The following is a 20,278-nucleotide window of genomic DNA, read 5'->3' on the forward strand; positions in this document are numbered from 1 at the left end:
ATTCTCATTATTTGTTCATCCTTTTCCTGTATTTGTATTGATATGAGCGTACTGTACTGAGTCATTTTTGGACTTGAGAAAAGCATGACGCATCTCAAATGACTTTGTGAGTCCAAGAGGTGATGCCGGGGCATCCCTGACCGTGTGTGGCCAAAATAAGGAGTGTGTCAGCGCTAATGGGATGACCTGAATGGCGACGCTGATCCTCTGCAGTGACACCACCTCATAGCTGGCGTCCGAGCAGGAAAAACTCCCTCCGGGGTTCTTAAAATACACACCGAGAGGTCCACGTCAGGGCCCGGCCAAGCGTGAGGTCAAGCCGTGAAGGCCTGAGATGACATCGACAACAGGAAGGGAAGGAGAAATGGCCACATTCTGGAAGCTTCTCCGCCACGTTCTCCCTGCAAAGAAAAAGACCAAAAAAAAAAAAGACTTTTAAAGCATGGTTGGTTCCTGCTTCCAAAGCGGCACCGGCGCTCGCATGTGCCGCCTTTATTTAGCCATACCTCAAGCCTCACATCACTTCCAAATGAGTCGAGAGCTTGGTTGCTAGAGGTCAACGAGGTTGTTATCGTCAACCGCTGGAGAACGTCTGACGCACGCCGGCCGCAGGAACAAGCGGCATGCGCTATTATTGTTACGCACAAACAATGCACTCATCATGCGACAGCATTCACAAGAGGACCTCAGAGGAGTCGTTTTCCTTCTGGATGGATCTGGTGACTCAATGCCTGACTTGGTCCCGATGCAAGTGGACTGTAACAGCTTAAAGATCGTGTCTGGATCATCAACAAAGTGCAACGTGCTCTTCCTAGGCCAACTTAAACAATGTTGAGTGATTGTGTGTTCTTTTCACTTGGCCGTGTTGTGTTCAAGAGAGCATCCACCCATTTTCGATCTCGCTCATCTTCATGAGTGTTGCAGGTGGGCTGGTGCCTCTATGAGCCGCCTTGGGTGAGAGTCTCGTTACACCCTGACTGGAATGGTTGCCAGCCAATCACAGAGGATATAGAAAGAAATATTCACCCTTATGGATAAGTTAAAAGTCTTCTATGACGTGAACTGCAACTTTTTTTTTTGAATGGGGTATTCAAAAAAAAACAAAGGGCAAATCATCTGCATCAACTTCCTGTTTCTAGCATTTTTTCTTCACTTTTAACAACACTGAGATATTGCCATTTATTTGTTACCAATCCTCCCCTTTTAAAATAAATTGAAAAATTGTTGAACAATTACTTACTAGCTTCCGATTTCAAAACTGGCTTTCCAATCAATTTATATGGGTACACAGTCATGTCGGCCCTCTGAGGGAAACCACAACTACGATGTGGCCCGTCCACAAAAATGAGTTTGACACCCCTGTTCTAAAGTGTCCTGTGAGAGTAAATCGTCATCATGACTTCAATTAATCACGTTTAAGGAGTGTAATAAATTCAAAGTCATGCCACAGTGGCCTGGATATTGTTTCATGACGAAAAACGAAGAAAAAGACATTTGTCACATTATTTAGAAAGTGTCCATACAAATAAAGTTGTATTGTATTGTATACATGACGGGTGGCAGAAGACATGATGAGGTGTTTGTATCCATCCATATGTTGTAGCCCGAAGAGTCTATCCATGATCAGTTTAGACGACGACAACAACAAACAACTACTGAAGTTATGAGAGCATCAGTTCGCTTAAAGGGATCATTTGACCTGGGATGACATCATATTGCATGACAGATCCAGATCTGTTTGGAGGGGATGATCATCTGAGCCTGGGGAAGAGTCTGATGAAGAGGATCATGCTGATGAAGGTGAAGGAGACCAGGATGAGCATGAGCCAAAGCAGCCAGTTGACCGACTTTTTGGCGTGCTGCTCCAGACGCTCCGACTCCGTCTTCAGCTTCTCAAAGTTGACGTCGGCTTGATGCATCGACTGGCCCAAAGTCTGCGAGGTGGACGGGGAGGAAGAAAACGGATGCCAATCATTTCATGACTCAAAAAGAGTTTGCTATTTTTTTCGCAGAATTTTTACGGCTGAACTGAAATACAATACAATACAATTTTATTTATGTAGCGCATTTCACAACAGCTGGAGCTGTTACAAAGCGCTTTGCATAGCCGTCAGTCATTTGTATCTTTTAAATTACCATTAAATTATGTTTTTTGTCACTCATTAAACTTTTACTTTAATATCATAATATTAGAGGCCCATCTTTACCGCAGGGAAATATTATTATATTCTCAGAAGACTATGAACTTGTTCTTACCCTCCAAGGAAAAATAAAAAAATGCTATCTTAACATTTGGACTTACTTTCTTATGATGGGGTTCTTGGAATGATTCCTCCCATGTGATGGGCAATGGACCCAAAAAGTTGGACAACCCCAGTTTGAGATTACGAAGAGATCAGAGTGCAGTTCCCAGTATAAGAAATTTGATACTTGTCTTCTACTGCTCCCTAGTGGCAGAAGCAGAGACTGAATTCTTTTGCACGTGTACCTGATTGTCCTGCTTGATGATGCTCTGTGCGGCCAGTGTGTTGTTTTTCAAGTTCCTGGCCAGGTTGAGCATGTCCTCCGCAATCTTCTCCTGCAGGTTGTGCTGGTGCTGCAAGATGGTGTCCAGCTCTGCGGCCGACTGCCGCTCGTCCAGAGGCGCACCTCTGAGGCAATCAAACGTTTACTTGCACTTTTTATTCCAATGGGTCTCATCTAAATCCGTAGAAGCTTCATGTAATACTTTACCTTCTGTTTCGTAAACCTGTTTCTGTGCAAGCAAAAGGGGCGGGGGGTGGCGTGGATTATGCAATTAAAATAGTGACGATTGTCTTTCAGTTAAAATAAACATCATTGTAAAATTGAAACAGCATTTGAACTAAAATCAATGCTTACCTGTGTTTGAAAAGCCCTGTAATGACAAAGAGGAGGTCATAAAAGTAGACATGTTAGAAATGCACTTGCACCATTGCATTACATTTACGCACAAAGAGAAGCCAATACTATAGCATAGTATAAAAATAAAATTGCGATCTGTTGATTATTGTTGTTGTACTTTCTGGTAGATGTGGAATTGTCTAATATAGTCGAATGTTGCAAATATCTCGTTAAGCACCATGACAGATGATTGACAGTATCAAACACAATTGAGCATTGCTCTCGCCTAAAAAAATGTAGATTCAGATCCTTTTTTATATGTCATTAGATTGCACAGATGTACCTGTACAATTTTAATTGGAGTAAAAAAAATAAAGGTGAACAGAAAAACATCAAAGTCTACCCTACAAAAGTAATCAAAATAGGTAGCCAATTTTACACAGTCTGTTGATTTTTTTCTCTTTTCCTCAAGTCTGTTTGTGTAGCTGTTCAATATGAACTGCACTCACACTGTGAACGGGGTGACAAAGACAATTTTCTAATTTTGGTTTTGAGGTAAAAGCCGTAATAGAGATAAGATAATACATTTTTTATTTGTCACAGGCCTTACCGTGCCAAGCAGCTCATCCCTCATCTCCCCCGTACATCGTGCCTTGGTCTGCATGTGAACTGTTTTAGTGGCGGCCATCCTCTCGTTGGCTATTGTGGGTGTTCGCCCAGGGGCGAGGAACTGATTGGCTAGAGCCTTTTCCGTTGGTGACGACTGAAGTAGAACAGAATTTCCCATAATAATTTGAAAAGAAAAACAACAGACAGCCATTTTGAGGGGTGAAAGGTGGATAAATTGGTGGAACGGTGCCACTGACCAGCTTCTCTGCTTCGAGAAGGCCTTTCAGAAAATCCACCTTTCGTGTGTATTCTGTCAGCACTTCAGGTGTGGGTTTGCTGAGTAAACAGTATTGATGAAAAACAATATTATCATGGATCGATATTGAATAAATATGGAAGACTGATGAAATGAACAAAAAATACAAATAAAGTTGAGCAAAGGTCATCTTGGAGATTTGCCTGCATGTAAAAATGCAGTCTTCACATTTAATGAAAAAAATCAACTACTGAAGACATTTCTGAGGAAAATAAATATATAAAAAAATAATAATCAACGTGCAAACATGTGAATTGTCTTCATTTGTGTTGTCTAAAAGAGTGCAGTGTGATGGTGTCACCTCATGCTTTTCCTCAGAGCCACCAACATCTCCTCCAAGGCGCCAACATACTGAGACGAGCAAACAAACAGCAATTAATTGACTTAGATCATTAAATGACGCAGACAATCTAACAAATTATCGAATCTAAAATTCCCTGATGAAATCCAGCAATGTGGTGTATAGAAATGACAGCTAAAATTATGTAAAGATCGAATAAGTTAGGTACACGCCATCTGGAATAAAATTTTTACTTAAAATTAAACTACTTAAAATTAAAAATGCTAAGACACACATTAACAACAAAAGATGAAAGGTTGCTCAAATCAAATGGCAGTGGCTTCAGTGACGACGTGGCTAACCAAGAGGCGAAATGCCAAAATGCTAACAACAGTCATGCTAAATTTTGCAAACTACAGCATAAAGCAAAACACAAATTATATTTAATCTCCACCCCTTGTCTTGTTACCTTACCTTCTCCATCCTCCATTCATCCTCGCCCCGTTTTTCCGACGCTATTGACTCACAGCGAGACAATAACCTGACGAAGTTGATTTCTAATCTGGATGCCATGATTGAAGACTGACAGAGGTCGCCTTAAAATGACGTCACAAGAAAGCGTCGGGATTTACTTTTTTGTTTGTTTCAATCAATATCGTTCGAGTGAAATTTTTATATTGTCATTTAAAAACCAAGACTTTAGGTGTAGTTCAGACAGGCTCAATTTAAATTGCCATATTCATTTGCGAGAAAAAAGGTTACTTTTTAATTCTACCATTAGCAGCATAATAAAAACGACCATGGCGTTAAATCACAGTCCAAATGACTTTCGAGGTGCCTTCAAAGGGTGACTACCCTAATTTATTTTGTTAAGATGTTATAACATTGTTATTAAAGGAGAAGTTAAGTCCAAAATGTCATTGACACGACGCAGGCCCGACTAGACACGGTACAATATTCTAATTGGCCAATTTGCAAACGTCACATGACCATTATCAGTAAACAGGTGAACCGAGATTGGTCGTTTCCTGAGCAGCTGTGATGTCATTTTCAGTCCACAGCAAGTTGCAAAATGGATTAAAAAAAGTATTTATTTTGCGGCTTCATTCATATTCCGCAAAGCAATGTTAATTAAAAGACTGGTGTAAAGATCTTTTTTTAATTGACTTTGCCTTTAAAGGCTTTATGAACAAATCTAGGCAAGGAACAGATTTGACCTTAATATATCATTTCCCATGGGGGAAAATATTTTGCAATTTTGAAAAAAAGTCAACCAGCTTTCTGAACAGAGCTTTAACTGCATTTACTTACCTCTTTTAAAAGTGAAAGTTGACGGTAGATATGCTAACATTTTTTTTTATCTGGTTGGCTCACGATAGACTGCCAACGAAAACATGATCAGGTTGTGTGCTGTATTTCGTGCAATAACGACTGAGCCAATCAAAACAAACAGCAGCAGTGGATGTTACAAGCATCATGTTTTGTATTGTCATGTTAATACTAATAGCCATTCAGTCCCAAACATACACTCTCTGTCAACACATGACACATCTCGGGCAAGTTCAAAGCAAACATCATTCAACAGCAGTCAGAGAGGAACATTCGGATTAAAACAAAGTTGGCCCACAATTTGTTCGCCAGAACATTTGCCATTCTGAAGCGAAACATTGTACATTGTAGAAAAAATGAGGTCAAAGATATCATGGGTGTGATTCTTCCCCCTTGGCATGGTTTTGTGTTTCTTCTTTTTCTTTTTTTTAAAGGAAAAAGTGGCATGTGCTGCTTGAGTCTCCTTTTGCTATGTGAGGGCAACGACTTCCTATTTGATGTTTGTTGTCCAGCAGAGTAGACGATGTGAGAACAATCGGTCACACCATGAGCACTATTCCAGGTTTTGTACGAGTCAAGCCGACCGAGACCGCCCCCCCGCCCCCACACACACACACAATAAAACAAAACAAACTAAAGTAAACAAAACAGGTGAGCATGTAACACAGGTGGGGAACCTTTTTCCCTTTCTGAGCCATCCATCCATTTTGCTTATCACTTATCTTTTGAGGTTCACGGGAACTGGGGCCATCTCATCTGACTTTAGGCAGAAAGCAGACGGACTGGTCGCCATCCAATCACAGAGCACGTGGAGATAGACGACCATTCACACTCAAGCTCTGACTGCATGAACTGTGACATTATCAGTATTGGGGTCTTTTCTTTTCTTTTTTTTTTTTTTTTTTTTTTAAAGTTTTCTGTGGGCCATGCTGAATTTCCAAGACAAATATGCTGCAAGGAGGCAAAAAAGTTAAGATGAGCATTTGTTGGTGAAATGTTTTCCGGTTGTTCATCATATTGTTCGAATTGCATACTCTCAAATACTCTTGTGGGAGATGGGTTCCCCACCCCGGTATTAACAAGTCAATAAAAGGTTTTCTATCATTAAGGCACAACCTAGTACATTTCAGTGAGCCACCTTTTCAATTGGAGAACTAAGAAATGACAAAGTGCAACAGGGAGCTTAAATTAGCACAAATGATGCGGTGGGATGGAGCGGGTTCAAAGACATTTGCTGGTCCACCATTAGGAAAGCTGCGCGACCTCATTCCTGACCAAACTCTAAGTAGAATATTGAAAAAGATGTTACAAAAAGGTGCATGGCAACAACTCCAGTTCTATTTACTGTCAATTAGTCTCCACAAATTGGAATGGGTATAAATCCCAAATCAAGAAAGTTCTCCTTCCGGGTCAGACATCATTGTCCATGTAAATTATGTCTGGGTCAGAAGAGCGTCTATGCTCCTCCGAGGCTGGCGTCTCGTTGCGCTGGTGCGCAGGACACTGCGCCGCCGTGGGGATAGACGAGGAGGAGGAGGAAGCGGAAGGCGGGCAGGAGGAGAAATGCGTCAACAGGTCACACTCTGGCCTGTCAATGTAGAGCGACTGGGTGCTGTCTTTACGGCGACCTGGTTGCTCCCGCCTCCTCACCAAGTACTGAAAAGAATGCTTTGCATGCGGGCAGGAAGCCCGTCTTGGACCCGAGCTTGCGGGCTGGGCGAGGACACCCGGAGGCAGTTTAACCGTGTCCGGGATGACTGGGTTGCGCCGTTGCAGCTGGCGCCTGCAGCTGGCGTTGGAAAGTTCGGACAGTGAAGAGGAGGAGCTGGAAACAGAGGAGGAAGAGCCAGAAGGGGTGAGTTCTCGCAGACACACACGTCCACCAGGAAGTGACGATCTCTGTGCCAGGTGACTTGGCTTGGCCGGGTATGCGGGCCTGTATCTCCTCTGCTGGTGGCCGACTCCTACTGGAAGAGAGTAAAGACTGAGCATGAAAAATGGTTTCTTTTAAGTTCCTTAATAGAACCAAGATACGATGACGAGAAAGGTGCAGGTCGAGACGATCATGCAATCATGGTTCATGCAATGTAGTCTGTGTGGGGAGCTCACTAAGGAAAATATTTGACATAGAAAGGGGTTACACCAACATTATCAATCACAGGTGTTAGTTGGAATCGAATCAGAGGCAAAAGGCGTGACCAATGAGGTGTCAATCATTTGCCAAGCACTCTCAGGCAGACTCGTTGAATTAGTGAAGTGAGGCTACGTTCAAATCTTTTGAGCAGTCTTAAAACAGCAAACTCGTATTACCTGATGAACATGGCATTTATGTTTGTGGATCAACTTGGACTTCGTTGCAAGAGTTCTCTTGAATCATTACAAATACTTTCTCATAACATTGTAACGTTTTATCCCCTGCTACGGTTCTTAGTGATGACAAATACGAATTTGAACTTAATCACATTTAATTTTGCACTGCCTCCGTACACAAAACTTTATCTTATCTTTTAAGAAATATATCTAAAATATTACTTCTCTTTCATCCCGACTGACCGCCAGAGCGGTGCTGGAAGCGTGAATATTCCCTTTGCATGTGTGCAGTCCGAGTATTCGTACCAAAATAGCCAATTGTGACCCCTGGATGACCTGCGACGGGCAGAAATTCTGGTGTCACCAGAGGTTCGTTTCCTACTGAAGCCTCTCGCAGAAACACGAGAATTCCATGTGACAGAACGGCCTGGCGGTCAATCAAGATTCAGAGTACCTTTGTTACATTCATAACTTGCGATGTTTATACAGAAGAAAAGATTTGTCCAGCATAGCCCATCATTTTCCCCGGGAAAATGTTTTTGCATGCTTCTGTGCCATACATGCATACACACAAACAATCGCTGGTTGTCCAACCTGCTTTGCTATAGAGCAGACGGCACAGCTCCCATCACCATCACTGGTCCAGACCTGCACCAGAAAAGACAGGAAGGGCCCACCCCAGCGGCCCCGAGGTCTGGTCAGAAACCCACAGGCGAGCGAGAGCGAGAGAGAGAGCGAGAGAGAGAGAGAGAGAGAGAGAGACACAGAGACATGACAGGACAGACCAACTAGACACTGACAAAAAAAAAAAACTGACCATCAGGCTCCGAGTAGTGGCTAGAAGAACGCTGCTGCTCGTCCAAGAGGCTTTCAGAACTCAGCGAGGCTTCGGAGTCCAAGTTCTCCTGGTCTGAACCAGGTTGCTCCATCTCTGGTAAGCGGCAGGCTAGATCCTCTCTGGAGAAGAGTTCACAGGTTAGTGAATTTTGAGACTCGATAAGACCATAAAAGGAGTGGTGGGCCAAAATCACTGAGGAGTCGCTGGTGTCCTCAATATAATTGTTGAGTCATCATGTAACTGGAGCAGAATCATTAAACTCTGAGGTGGGGAAACGTTTGCACACATACCAGTACAAATGTGTTTCGTTCATTTTATACGATTTCCTTCACTGTCTGCACATGAAATTGGACTCTCCCACATATTTGATCTTGACACGGATAAAATTTAAGCATGCGTGCTTACTTCTCCTGCTTGATGGACTTGATACGCTCCACCAAGTTCTTCTCAGCCTCGGAGTCCGAGTCCAGAGGCTCGTTCTCGGGGACAGCTTTAAGGTCTGAACTGACCTTTTCATGCACCTGTCAAAGCAAAGCAACACTGCACAATTATAACACAATCACTCTATCGTTGCTGACATGTCTATTAACGACAGCGGAACCTCTAAATTCAAACTTCAGCTCAGTAAGTATCTCAAGCGGTGGCCTGCAAAGTATTATGCGGCCCACCGTGGATTTATTATTATTATTTATTTATTTATTATTATTGATCCTGTCATTTTGTAGTAGGGATGTAGCTGTTTTATCCCCTAAAATTGGTCTAGACAAATGTATTTAAATAATTTATTTATTGAAATTGTATTTTAATTTATACTGTCAAACACATTGGTAGATTTATTTATTGTAAATAAATCAAAAACATACCAAAATAACTTACTTTATTTATTAATTGGTTCCATAAAATTTCCAATAGAATATATGACAAATACAAAATACTGTATATTAATTAAAAAAGTCTTATTTCACAAGCAAATAAAAATCAAACACACTATGGACAGGAATGTTGCACTCGGGTAGATTCTGACTGAAAAGCACAGGTGTATAAATGCTGCCGACTGTTGCACCTCAGAAGCAGTGTGCTATGAGATATTGTTCTTAAAATGATTCATATGTCCGTGATTACACGATTTTTTTTTAACGTTGTGTGTGTTTCTCATGATATTCAATTCTGCTTGTGAATTGTTGAATGATTGTGAAGGCCCATCGACCTTCCGTCCGCTAGGAGGCAGTGTTGCTGTGTCCACTGAACAGGAACAGTCATCTTCCCTTTTTGTTTGAAAATGCTCATTAAAAACAGAAAACTAGACTTATCTATCTACCTAACTAATATTCTACTATGTGTTTATTTAATTGAAGTCTGGAAACAAAATATGACAGTGTACACTTGTATGACAGTCAACAAAGGTTTTGTTATAGCGACAGTTTTACATATTAATTCCACAATTTCCTTGGGTAAAATCAGTTTCAAAATAGAGACAAATTATCCTGTTCAAAATTAGAGGTCCACTGTGCGTGAGTTTTTTTTAATTAATTTTTATGGTTGAGTAAGAATCAACATGCACAAAGTCAACCACATGGGACTGTGAACCAGATCTGAAACAGATGTGATGGTGTTAGTAAAGAAACAAGCAGGTTGCTTGATAGATTCATGCTTCTCCACATCAGTCCCACAGATCTGTGAAAAATAACTAAAATAGCCTGAAAACATTAAAGAAAGAATGAGGTGAGGACGTAATGACGGGAAGATGCACAGTATGCAGTCAACCACTGAATACAACTTCCACAGTACAATCACATGCATGATGGTCTATCGAATTCTGTAAGGGACGCTAATGTCATGTCATGTACTTGAGCTCCTAATATCTTTTCCGCATAGAATAGCAATGGCCCCTGATCACAACCAACTACCAGAAACATGCAAACGACAACCAGTTAGTATGGAGGAGGGTGGGGGTTGCGGGGTGGGGAGGGGTGAGGTGAAACCAAACGACTAAGAAAAAGAGGGTACAGGCGGTTCCTGGGTTACGAACAAGTTCCGTTCCTACGGTAGCGACGTAACCCGAATTTCTGCGTGAATCAGAATTAACGCCTTAATACTTCCTAAATCTCTCCGCAAAGCGACCTGCGCAGAAGAAGAGACGTCACTGCCATTGTCATGTTTACGGAAGTAAATGTGGTACAGCGATTAGGGGCACGTATCAGTTATGAAAGCGACCAGGTCAGATTAAAAAAAAAAAAAAACACAACCAAAAAAAAAAACGTAATTGAGATGTTAAGACCATCATAAGAAAAAAAAAATCCTCCGATCTGCGTGGCCTTTGCCTGCAGGGTGAACCTAAACTGCGGGACGAGGCTCGAGCGGCGTGAAGTTGAAACGGCATCGGTCGAGTACGGCGTAACCCGAGAACCGCCTGTACGGCATCACCCACAACTATCATGCCATGCACAGGGCAGCTCCTTTAGCATTGCAAACAAAGTTGCACACTACAAGACTACAGGTAGATCTAGTTGACCAGGAGAACTGGATGATACATACCACCACTCCTTTGCAAGGAGCTGAGAACCTGAGAGGTAAATGGCAGAAGTGCTAAGGAGAGACAGGGAACATGGACCTTTATTAAGCATACACCCTTGGAACAGCAGCATTTGGTGTGTGTTCTTTTGAGAGTCAATAATAGGGGTGAGGGTGACTCATTAGTACGGGGAGACGTTAACACTCATTTTCAGAAAACAATGATTGAAAGAAACGCAAGTGACAATGAGATGAAGTCTTATTCCCTCACCGTGTTCTGTCTCTTGAGTTTGAGCTGGTTGACAGCCAGAGCCTCTGCATACTCCAGCTGCTCGATTTCCTCCATCTTTTCATTGTAGCGTCTGATCTGCTCACTGATCAGCATCTCCACACACCTGTGAGAAAGAGAGGATTGTGCACGTACGCACGTGGTCATTGCATGAACAGTACAGAGGGGGCAAGCAATGCGTACAAGAGGACCCCGTGCTATATATTGCGGTTCATTGTTAGTGCTGAACACTGTATCGCACATTTTTAAGCCTGTCATGTATGTACATGTCTAATCATGAGCAAGGAGAAAAGGCAGAGAAGGTTGGCAATTCATCTGTAGTAATATTCATCCGTTCCAACAGAGCCCTGTGCCCGTGTGTTGCTGTAGTAGTTGTTGAAAAGTTGACAATTATTGTAACAGCCACGCTTGTTTCCATTAGCTCGTCTATGGCATTGCACATTATATTGTATGTTAGCATTACGCTAATGGACGTTAGTTGTCGACATTTCTGGACAAAATCATGTATGTGTAATTATTTGCGGCTGGAGTTTTTCATGTTACGTGGTGACGGTGACACTAAATTTCAACTGGAAGTGACAAACCGCTTGAAGCATGCGTTGCCCTTAATTTGGGAAAGTTTGAGTCTTCTTTTCTTGACTTCAAAGTGATACTATGTGATAATCTCTCGTTTCTTGCAATAAGTGCAAACAAGAAATAAAGAATACGTTAAAAAAAGTGTGTTTTAATGAGTTAAAATGTGTTTTAAAGCCTGTGGGAGAGGTCAAACTCCATTCAAAACTTTTTTTTTCCTGTTTCCCCGATAGCGGTGGGTCTCCAACCCCCCTCGCCGCAATAAACGTGGCTCCCTGTATTGTGGTCTTACGTGGTGGTCTTGGCAACATCTTTCATGCTAAGAAGTGGGTCAGCGCCATCTGGGCAGCGCAGGATGCAGGGCGCAAAGACAATGGCCAAGGAGTTAGGAGACATGCGGTTGTGAGCTTCCTCTTTGCACACCCTGCAAGGATGTGTAGAAAAAGATCAATATGCAGATTAGCTTGAAGAGATCATTTTAAAACAAATTCAGAAGGTAGCAGAAGATTTGGACCTGACGAGATGGAAGACAAGCCTCTCCAGCGTGTTGAAGTTGGCCGTTGGAAGCTCCTCCAGCACTTTGTAGATGGCATAGAGCTGCTCCTGCTTATCTGGCAGCTCTGAATACAAATAAGGTAATAAAACATTAGCCTTTGATAAAGATGTCCAAAGAATGACTTTCAGCTTTTTGCTGAGGTGATTTAAATAACAGACTGCAGGTGGAATTGTCGCATTTCGAGTGCAGGCCCATATATGAAAGTTGGAAATACAATTTGTGAGAGCATTTACGACAGCCTGCCTTGCAATTCTAAAAACAAAATAGTGGCCGTGTTCTCAAAAAAGTTTATTGCATGAGTGGGCCCAGAGCTTCCCACTCCCATGTCACATTTCCTATTTATTTTTCCACAATTCTATTAAATTGGTCAGTCCACAAATGTAGGTGTTATTTTTACAAATAATTTACAAATATATGTTTAAAATGGCTTGACAGCGAGAAACAACTGCCGGATTTTGTTTTTTTTCATGAATTTGTTGAGGCCATCGGAGAAGTGAAATGATTGCGCTCAGGGAAATATGGTAAGAAATGCATAATCCTTCTCACCTACTGCATGCAGGAACTCATTATAATGTGTAAAGGTCATCAGCGGGTCAGGCAGCTCCCTCAGCCACTGTTTCACCAGGCCTGTAACTGTGTGGATGGGGTAGTCCTCAAGGCACACCAGATGGGGGTCTAAACAAAAAAGACAAAAAAAATAAAATAAAATAAAATAATAATCATCTCTTTTTTTAAGGTGTGTTAGAAAATGACTGGACAAAAAAGTGCCACAGTTCCACTCAGTGAAAACGGAGAAGTACACCTTACCGGTCTCCAGTCGCTGGTGCAGCTCCTTCATGCGGTTGGCTGAGCCAGACTTGCGGTAGATGCCCTCGGTATAGAGGCCATGCATCTCCACATGCTCCAGCATCATCTCCAGGACCATGGGAACTGGGTTCTTCTCACTCACCAGGTGGCCCACGCGCACACCAAAGTGCTGACCACCGGACTCCTCGTCACTCTGTTGGAATTAACGCGACAATCGGTCAAATCGCTGTGTTTGAACTCACGTTCCGTATCGGAAGCGCATCCCTGATACAAACCTTTTTGGCACAGAAAGTGGAGCAATCTGTGACGATTTTACACAGGCACTTTTTGTGGCACACCATCTTACAATCTGTAATAGAGTAATTATAATTATAATAGAGTCAAAAGGCATTCATTTTTTTTTCGTTACCTTGCGAGATTTACGACAATTAATTGCAGTTTAAGACTCACAGCTGCACATGTACGCCTTCTCCATCCCCCAGATGTAAGAAGTGCACTGGTCACATGACTGCATGATGTTGACCTGATAGTTGACGAACACGTGATCCAAGGGACTCTCCATCTGACGAGGCAGATGGAATCTCGATTAAAAAATCAAGTCTTATGACAAATGCACAATTTCAACTTAGTATCCTTACACTTTTATCTTTTTTCCGTCGCTTCTTACGGGCTTTCGCAGGCTGAAATATAATCAATGCAGCATGTGTCTGTTATTTGTCATGTGTGAACCAGTAAGTCAAATACACAACATGAGAGAGAGCAGCTTTGCGTTTTATCACCTTGGCAGGCTCGGCTTCCTCTTTCTTCATCTCCCCTCTAATGAAGCCATCTAGCACCGACTGAAACAAGTTGACCACAAGCTGGACTTCTCCTTTTTGCTTGTCACCGGCAAGGTGGATGACTTTGTTCTGGTAGCCTGTCATCAGACCTTTGTAGCCAATTGTTGGTTTCTAGTTGGAATTAACAGGAGAGTCATTGACAAATAAAAAAAGGTGGTGAGGGAAAAACTAACGCGTCATATGGGATAAAGACCCAATCCCAATTGCCACACTACAGTCCTGTAATCTGTTTATATGTTCAATAAAAATGAATGAATCAAAAAAAAAAAAAAAGAACTATGTAACAATCCAATATGTGCATTTTTTTTAGCCCAGGCACAGGAATTCCACCGAATATGAGTTTCCAAGGCCGTAAAAGCGGCGGGGTGACAGAGCATTCTGATGTGCGTAGCATCAACGGGACCGTGCAATTAAGGGGCGCAAGGGTGCAAGTGTTTCTACTGGGACTGGGCCAAACACTTACAGGGAGAGAATACATGGCTTTAATCGTCTCTCTAAACTGCATGGTGGCCGTTACAAAGATGGCCTCTGTGGCTGACAGCGATTTTCCCCTGGAGCGGAAATCATTGACCTAAAGAAAAGGCACAAACAAAACAGGATGTTTTTTTTTTTTTTTGTTGAAATATGCACCATAATAATGACTAACTAAATTTCATTCTCATGCACCTGGTTCCCCAGAAACTCATCAAGGTGCCGCAGCTCATTGGCGTTGGTGATCTCGCGGTCAAGTGAGGCATTCCACTGCTCTGAGACGCGCGTGGCACGGCTTATCTTGATGGTGGGGTTACGGCCCAAACTTTTAGTGGTACGCTCTCCTTGGAACTGGGATAAATGTCTCAGCGGGTATCCAGAGGCTGGAGCTAAATGATGGAAAAAAATATTTTCATATTTGTCATTACAATAAGCAATCAATTGTGTGATGAAGAGTCCTTTGAAATTCTCACTCTCAGACTACGAACACTTGGAGGAAACCTAATGTGTTTTCATTAGACCTGCAGCTAAAATGGTCGCTGTTTTCTCAGAAAGCAAGCAGGAAGATTAGTTAAGACCCCCTGAATAAGAATGACAATACATCTGTGTTTTCTTTCTCACTTCACGAAGTGTGACTGATTTCAATGGCGGCAGTCCAGCAGAGAGAAGACTCACGACAACAAAGCGGAATTAGATTTGAAGGCTCTGAAGTTTTTGAACAATTTGTCAAACATTTCTTGGAATAGAATGAAAAGTATGAAGACTAGCACATCATTTACCTTCCCCTCCGGTTGGCTTTTCGTTGAGAACCAGTGCAAGAGTCAACTCTCCATTGTCAGGAGTATGAGGCTCCTTGTGTGGTCGCTTTTTCAAGATCTTGCTGAAGAAACCAACTGGCCTGAAGGATCGACATCGGAATCTTTTGAAAACTCTTTGCTAAGTTTATGTGTAAGTGACAATATTTTCCAAATCGCTTTCTCTGAGTTTATCAGAGAACAACGTGTGCCACGTGTGCTCAACATGTTACCTGTCTGGCGTGGATGGCGTGGTGAGGGTTGAGTCCTCCTGGGTTCTCCTCCTGGTGGAGCTTCCTTTCAAGCTCTCTGGAGACAAAATCATCTGCAGAATAGGACAAAGAATTGATTTAATTTTGAACATCCGTCGGGCTCTAGAGAACACGATAGTTGTGATTTTTCGTATTTTAAATACCTCTCTGGTTAAAAGAGCACCGGCGCCCTCAGAACATGGAGACATACTGTCAATTGAGGACGATGCTGTTTGACTTCTGCAAAAAAAAAAAAAAAAAAAGTCTGAATATGGTATGCGGACATTTTGTGTATTTAATATAGCACGTTGCAGCATAACAGAGCGCTCAACATGCCAATAAAACCACGGAAGGAAACTTACAGCGGCTGCTTGGACCTTCTCTCCTCTCTGTCGTGAGTGGGAGGAGAGTGTTCTCCATCGCTCGACTTTCCCTTCCACTTCTCCCAATTGTCTTTGCTTGGTCCATGGCTGCGCTGCAGGCTCAAAGCTGCGCCATCCGCCACGGATTTCTCAAGCATGGATTCAGCGGGACGCAGCGATAACGTAGTCGGACGAACGGCACCGGATTGCGAAGACATTTTGGCTTCCTTCTTCCCTCCTTTTTCTTCCTTCATCTTCCAGGCCACAAACGTATACTGATCGAGCTCCTTGCTGTCGGACCGTTGCATTTGCTTTGACCCGTCGGGCGTTTTGCTCTTTGGAGGGGACATTTGCTCCAAACTGGTCGCCGAGGACAAAGTGGAGGTTGAGGCAGCTCGTAAAGTCTCTCTCTGGTTATGCTCCAACCCCCTGCGTCTCCTCTGCTCTCTCTTCTCCTGACTTTTAGAAACCTGCGCCTTGGCTCCGCGGCGGACTAGTCTATGTTCAGAATGGGAAGTAGTCGAGGTAGTGCTGGATGTTGTTTCAGAACCAGAAGAAGTGGATGCCGGAAGATTGGCGGGGAGCCCAATAGAAGACACGCTATGTCTTGTATCCTCCTCCTTTTCATGGAACTGAGAACCAGCCTCAGCCAAAGTACCGTTGGTCTCGAAACCAGATCTGAGAGGTAGGTGATCACAATCTCCTTTTTGTGTTTGGGGAAGCCATTCATCCTCCTCATCGTCATCCTTGCCCTGTTCCTCCTCTGTGTGGGAGCTTGATGCAACCTCCCCGTCGTATTCCCCTCTCTCCTCCTCTGGCTCCTGGTCCAACAGGCTGCCATCCAACATCTCCTCTGTGACCAGCTCAATATCTGGATCCTCTCTTGTTTGAGGCTCCTTTTCTGCCTTCCTCTCACCCTGCTCCATTTGCTTCGCCTCCCTTGCAGCCTTCGCTTCCAGCGTTTTTTTTGTTGCTTCCTCCTCTCTCATCCTTATTTCCTCCTCTTGGGCCTTTCTTTTTTCTTCCTCTGCCTCCATTCTTAACCTCCTGTCCTCCTCCTCCTGCTGCCTCCTTTCATCCTCTTCCTCCTGGCGCCTCCTTTCCTCCTCTGCCTTCTTCATTTCTTCCTCCTTGCTGCGTCGATCCTCACGCATGGAGTGGCATCTGGAATGAAGATGTGATAATATAAGATTCCGTTTTCTCCATCATGCATCAGTTAAATTAGTCTGGAAGTACCATACTGTCAGTTGTTGCAATAGTGTAGGGTAATGTATATCTCGGTGAGTAGGCTGCACAGCAGTCATATATGGGTATCTGGTGCTTTGCATAGAAGCACCAAACCAATGCCTCGGAAGCAAACTAGTGTCTCTTGAGCAAGCATCCCAGATTTTCATATTACAGTGTACGTCAGTGCTTGAGTGTCACCACTGCGACCCCGAACGCGTCACTGAGCATCTCTGTTACCTCCTTCGTGCTGAGTGGCCTCTGACAAGGGCTTGTATCTTGGTGGCGCCTTGTCTTTGTCGTTGATATGCTGATCTTTGTTGGTGTCCCCTCCACACAGCCTGGATTAGCGTGGCAGCCCGCCGCCTTTGTTCCTCTTTGCAGTACCTGCGCCATGAACGCTAGTAGGAAGAACAAATCACGGTTAGAATAGTTTCATATTTTTCTTTTTTTTTAAATTATACTTGGTTTTTGATTTTGTGTTTTCTAAATTTAGTTCATTTAGTATATAGGAGGTTTGTTTCCTTTCTCAAAAATGCTTTGTGCATGCAAACATTTAAAATAAACCCCAGTATTCCAATATAAATTCAATTAGGAATCCAAAAAGCAGGACAAGCAGACATAGCAAATGTGTCATTTGAGTTTACCTGGATGACGATAGCAGATTGTCTCATGTCCAGAAATTCCTTCCTCTGCAGGCGAACTCTGAACCAGCGCTGCAAGAAGATGATCTTGCGCATCACATCCTTGTGCAGCGTGTCCTGCAACTGCTGCCGCTCCAGTTCTTTCAAAAACACCTGAACAGACAGCAAAGACAAATGTTTTGCATGCAGGTAGAATGATTCAAGGATGAAGTCAACGCTCACCTTTGATTTGCCTATCTGGTATGTGGTGGGATCCAAGCCCATCTTCTTGTCGAGCAAAGCAGAAATGTCTTCCTTACAAGCAGTGGAGTTCTTCGGCAGCAAAACTCTGAACTGCTCTAAGAATTCCTACAGACAAGATAACAATAGCTTGTCAAGTTAGAGCGAAAAGACAAACAGAATTCTGGAGGTACAATTAGATAAACAACGCCATTCTCAAGACACGTCGCTACCTGGAATGTGTATTTCGCCCCATAGCCAGACCTCCTGATTCGAACAGTTTCCAACATTCCAGTGTACCGAAGCTGCTGGAGCACCAAGGCCTCATCGAGATGCATCTCCTTCTGCTCATACACAAAAAGAAGAGGAAAAGGAGAATAAATATTAAGGATACTGTATGAAGGCAGTGTCAGAGTAATTGATTGAGAAAGAAAGCAAGTAATACTTGAAGGTGAACTCTGATTTATATCCTTTCGACTGGGGCAGAATAGAAATGGGCGACTTCATTGATAAATCACGATACAATTGTCTTACCTTCTCCGAATTGGAGCGGATACAGCGGATGAAGAAAGGTTCTGCTCGGTTCAGAGTTTCCAAGAGTTTGGTCAGGGATGTCTAAAAATGAGAAAAAAAGGTAAATTATTTCCCTCATTATGACATTGAATTATGCATTGTTGCACACAATTAAGAGCAACGTTACCTGGAACTGGGCACTGATGCTGGGGGGTTTCTTTTTTTTGTGCAGATGGAGAAGCGATTTGGTGGTGCGGTCGTGTAGAGTGAGGCTTACGATGAACTTCAGAGAACGAGAATCTAACAAGTTCTACACAGCGAGAGAAAACATTTTCACAAAAACATTGATGGCACAGCAAATGCACAAGGTGCCAAGACACAAAGCTGAGAGACTTAATTCATTTTGGATACCTTGGGGATGATCTGTTTCTGTTTAGTTCCTTTGTTTTTCCTGTACGAAAGGGAGGGAGAAGATAAAGTGTGAGTGCAGCGACTACAGCAAAAGGTGTGGAGGTGGAGTCAGGTTAGTAGACTTCTTCATGCGTTCTCAATTCAGTGATGAAATGCAAGGTGGACAGCTCGGCTGGGATGGGTGAGTGTGTAAGAATGGTGGCAAGGAAGGGGATGTTAGTTTACGGCAAGAGATGGGATGTAAAACGTACCCACACGGCCCTTTGCACACACAGACAGACATGCTCGCTTGCTACTGGCACGATACCGTTTATGCACGTATTCATATTTTGTGTCACGTTTCGAGAACTGACATGACATGCTGAAGTGCAACTGCGCCTCACATGCCTTTTGATCATTATTCATGCCGTTTGACAGTATCAAGGCATTTCAGCTCCGACCTTCAAGGAATCAAGCGCTGCAAACACACAAACTGGTGAAACGCAAAGCTTGTTGTTTTCAACGTTTTTGATTAGATGAGGTCACAAGACATCTACGTCTAATTTCCTGAGCGGACTAATGATTTTGGCGAGCTCCGACACCACGCAGTCTGTCTGCAGACTCACTGGAGTACATGTCGAGGGAAGCGGAGACGACCCCAGGATTGCAGCAGCTTGCGAGGGTCCTCAGCATCCAGCTGCAAGTTCTTAATGGAGCTGATGATCTGCGCATGCATGTCTCTGACCACACGACACACAAAAGATACACAGTGGGGACGGGGGGGAAATGGAAAAGTCAGGTAAAAAAAAAAAAAAATGCGACAAAAAAAATGGACGCCCTCCAAAGTGTGTGTAAAAACAAACAAAAAAAAAAAAAACAGAATGGACACCTCAGAGGAACTCACACCGACAGTTACCCAGGATGGGAAACACAAAAGGGCAAGATAGTTGGGGGGATCTGACAGCAAGAAGCATTCAAACTCTGCTCACTCGTGAAGAATAACTCTCACAGTATGCATAATCCCACTGTCCATGTTTATTTATATGTGCACAGAGCATACTGAACCACCCAACCATGATGTCATATCCCTTTAAAGAAGGAACACACACACACACACACACACACATACACACGCGTACACAAAGAGGAGGCAAAGAGGGACTGGAGCTCGGTGGGGTACTAGCCCCCCCGCATGTTGCTGCGAATGTGGTAGTCGACATGCATATGGCCGCCTATCTGGTTCCATGCTGGAGGGACTGTAAGTTATTTGTGTTGATACAATCCACGTTAT

At 43.2% G+C, this 20,278-nt stretch overlaps 2 protein-coding genes across 10 annotated transcripts in view; both read right to left on the reverse strand.

Moving 5' to 3' along the window:
• Positions 1–1,561: 1,561 nt before the first annotated feature.
• Positions 1,562–4,967, reverse strand: use1 (unconventional SNARE in the ER 1 homolog (S. cerevisiae)). The gene is made up of 8 exons (XM_088314143.1): positions 4,542–4,967; positions 4,089–4,138; positions 3,729–3,807; positions 3,473–3,625; positions 2,881–2,896; positions 2,734–2,755; positions 2,489–2,651; positions 1,562–1,934 (listed from the first exon to the last, which is right to left on the reverse strand). Exons 1-8 carry the CDS (start codon positions 4,638–4,640, stop codon positions 1,752–1,754), a joined length of 765 nt encoding a protein of 254 aa, XP_088170269.1. The 5' UTR covers positions 4,641–4,967; the 3' UTR covers positions 1,562–1,751.
• Positions 4,968–5,526: 559 nt separating this feature from the next.
• The window catches only part of myo9bl (myosin IXb-like), a 46,811-nt gene continuing 32,059 nt past the window's right edge, over positions 5,527–20,278 (reverse strand). For 2 of the 9 annotated variants that reach the window (XM_088312576.1, XM_088312573.1), the window contains 27 exons: positions 19,614–19,727; positions 19,009–19,048; positions 18,785–18,907; positions 18,619–18,699; positions 18,318–18,428; positions 18,088–18,213; positions 17,869–18,018; positions 17,462–17,622; positions 15,998–17,161; positions 15,800–15,875; positions 15,618–15,709; positions 15,370–15,488; positions 14,786–14,979; positions 14,583–14,690; positions 14,060–14,230; positions 13,919–13,960; positions 13,731–13,842; positions 13,556–13,629; positions 13,281–13,473; positions 13,020–13,148; positions 12,432–12,537; positions 12,210–12,341; positions 11,327–11,450; positions 11,080–11,130; positions 8,950–9,065; positions 8,524–8,663; positions 5,527–7,363 (listed from right to left, as the gene is read on the reverse strand). In XM_088312576.1, the coding sequence (XP_088168702.1) occupies positions 6,807–7,363; positions 8,524–8,663; positions 8,950–9,065; positions 11,080–11,130; positions 11,327–11,450; positions 12,210–12,341; positions 12,432–12,537; positions 13,020–13,148; positions 13,281–13,473; positions 13,556–13,629; positions 13,731–13,842; positions 13,919–13,960; positions 14,060–14,230; positions 14,583–14,690; positions 14,786–14,979; positions 15,370–15,488; positions 15,618–15,709; positions 15,800–15,875; positions 15,998–17,161; positions 17,462–17,622; positions 17,869–18,018; positions 18,088–18,213; positions 18,318–18,428; positions 18,619–18,699; positions 18,785–18,907; positions 19,009–19,048; positions 19,614–19,727 (4,606 nt within the window). In that variant the 3' untranslated portion in view covers positions 5,527–6,806. Of the gene's footprint in view, positions 7,364–8,300; positions 8,355–8,523; positions 8,664–8,949; positions 9,066–11,079; positions 11,131–11,326; positions 11,451–12,209; positions 12,342–12,431; positions 12,538–13,019; positions 13,149–13,280; positions 13,474–13,555; positions 13,630–13,730; positions 13,843–13,918; positions 13,961–14,059; positions 14,231–14,582; positions 14,691–14,785; positions 14,980–15,369; positions 15,489–15,617; positions 15,710–15,799; positions 15,876–15,997; positions 17,162–17,461; positions 17,623–17,868; positions 18,019–18,087; positions 18,214–18,317; positions 18,429–18,618; positions 18,700–18,784; positions 18,908–19,008; positions 19,049–19,613; positions 19,728–20,278 lie in introns of all 9 variants that reach the window. The other 7 variants (XM_088312579.1, XM_088312578.1, XM_088312581.1 and 4 more) reach the window with 6 other exon arrangements.

Source organism: Idiotropiscis lumnitzeri, chromosome 13, assembly GCF_059441095.1.
Source record: "Idiotropiscis lumnitzeri isolate Australia: NSW breed Sydney's pygmy pipehorse chromosome 13, RoL_Ilum_1.0, whole genome shotgun sequence".
NCBI classification, from domain to species: Eukaryota; Metazoa; Chordata; class Actinopteri; order Syngnathiformes; family Syngnathidae; genus Idiotropiscis; species Idiotropiscis lumnitzeri.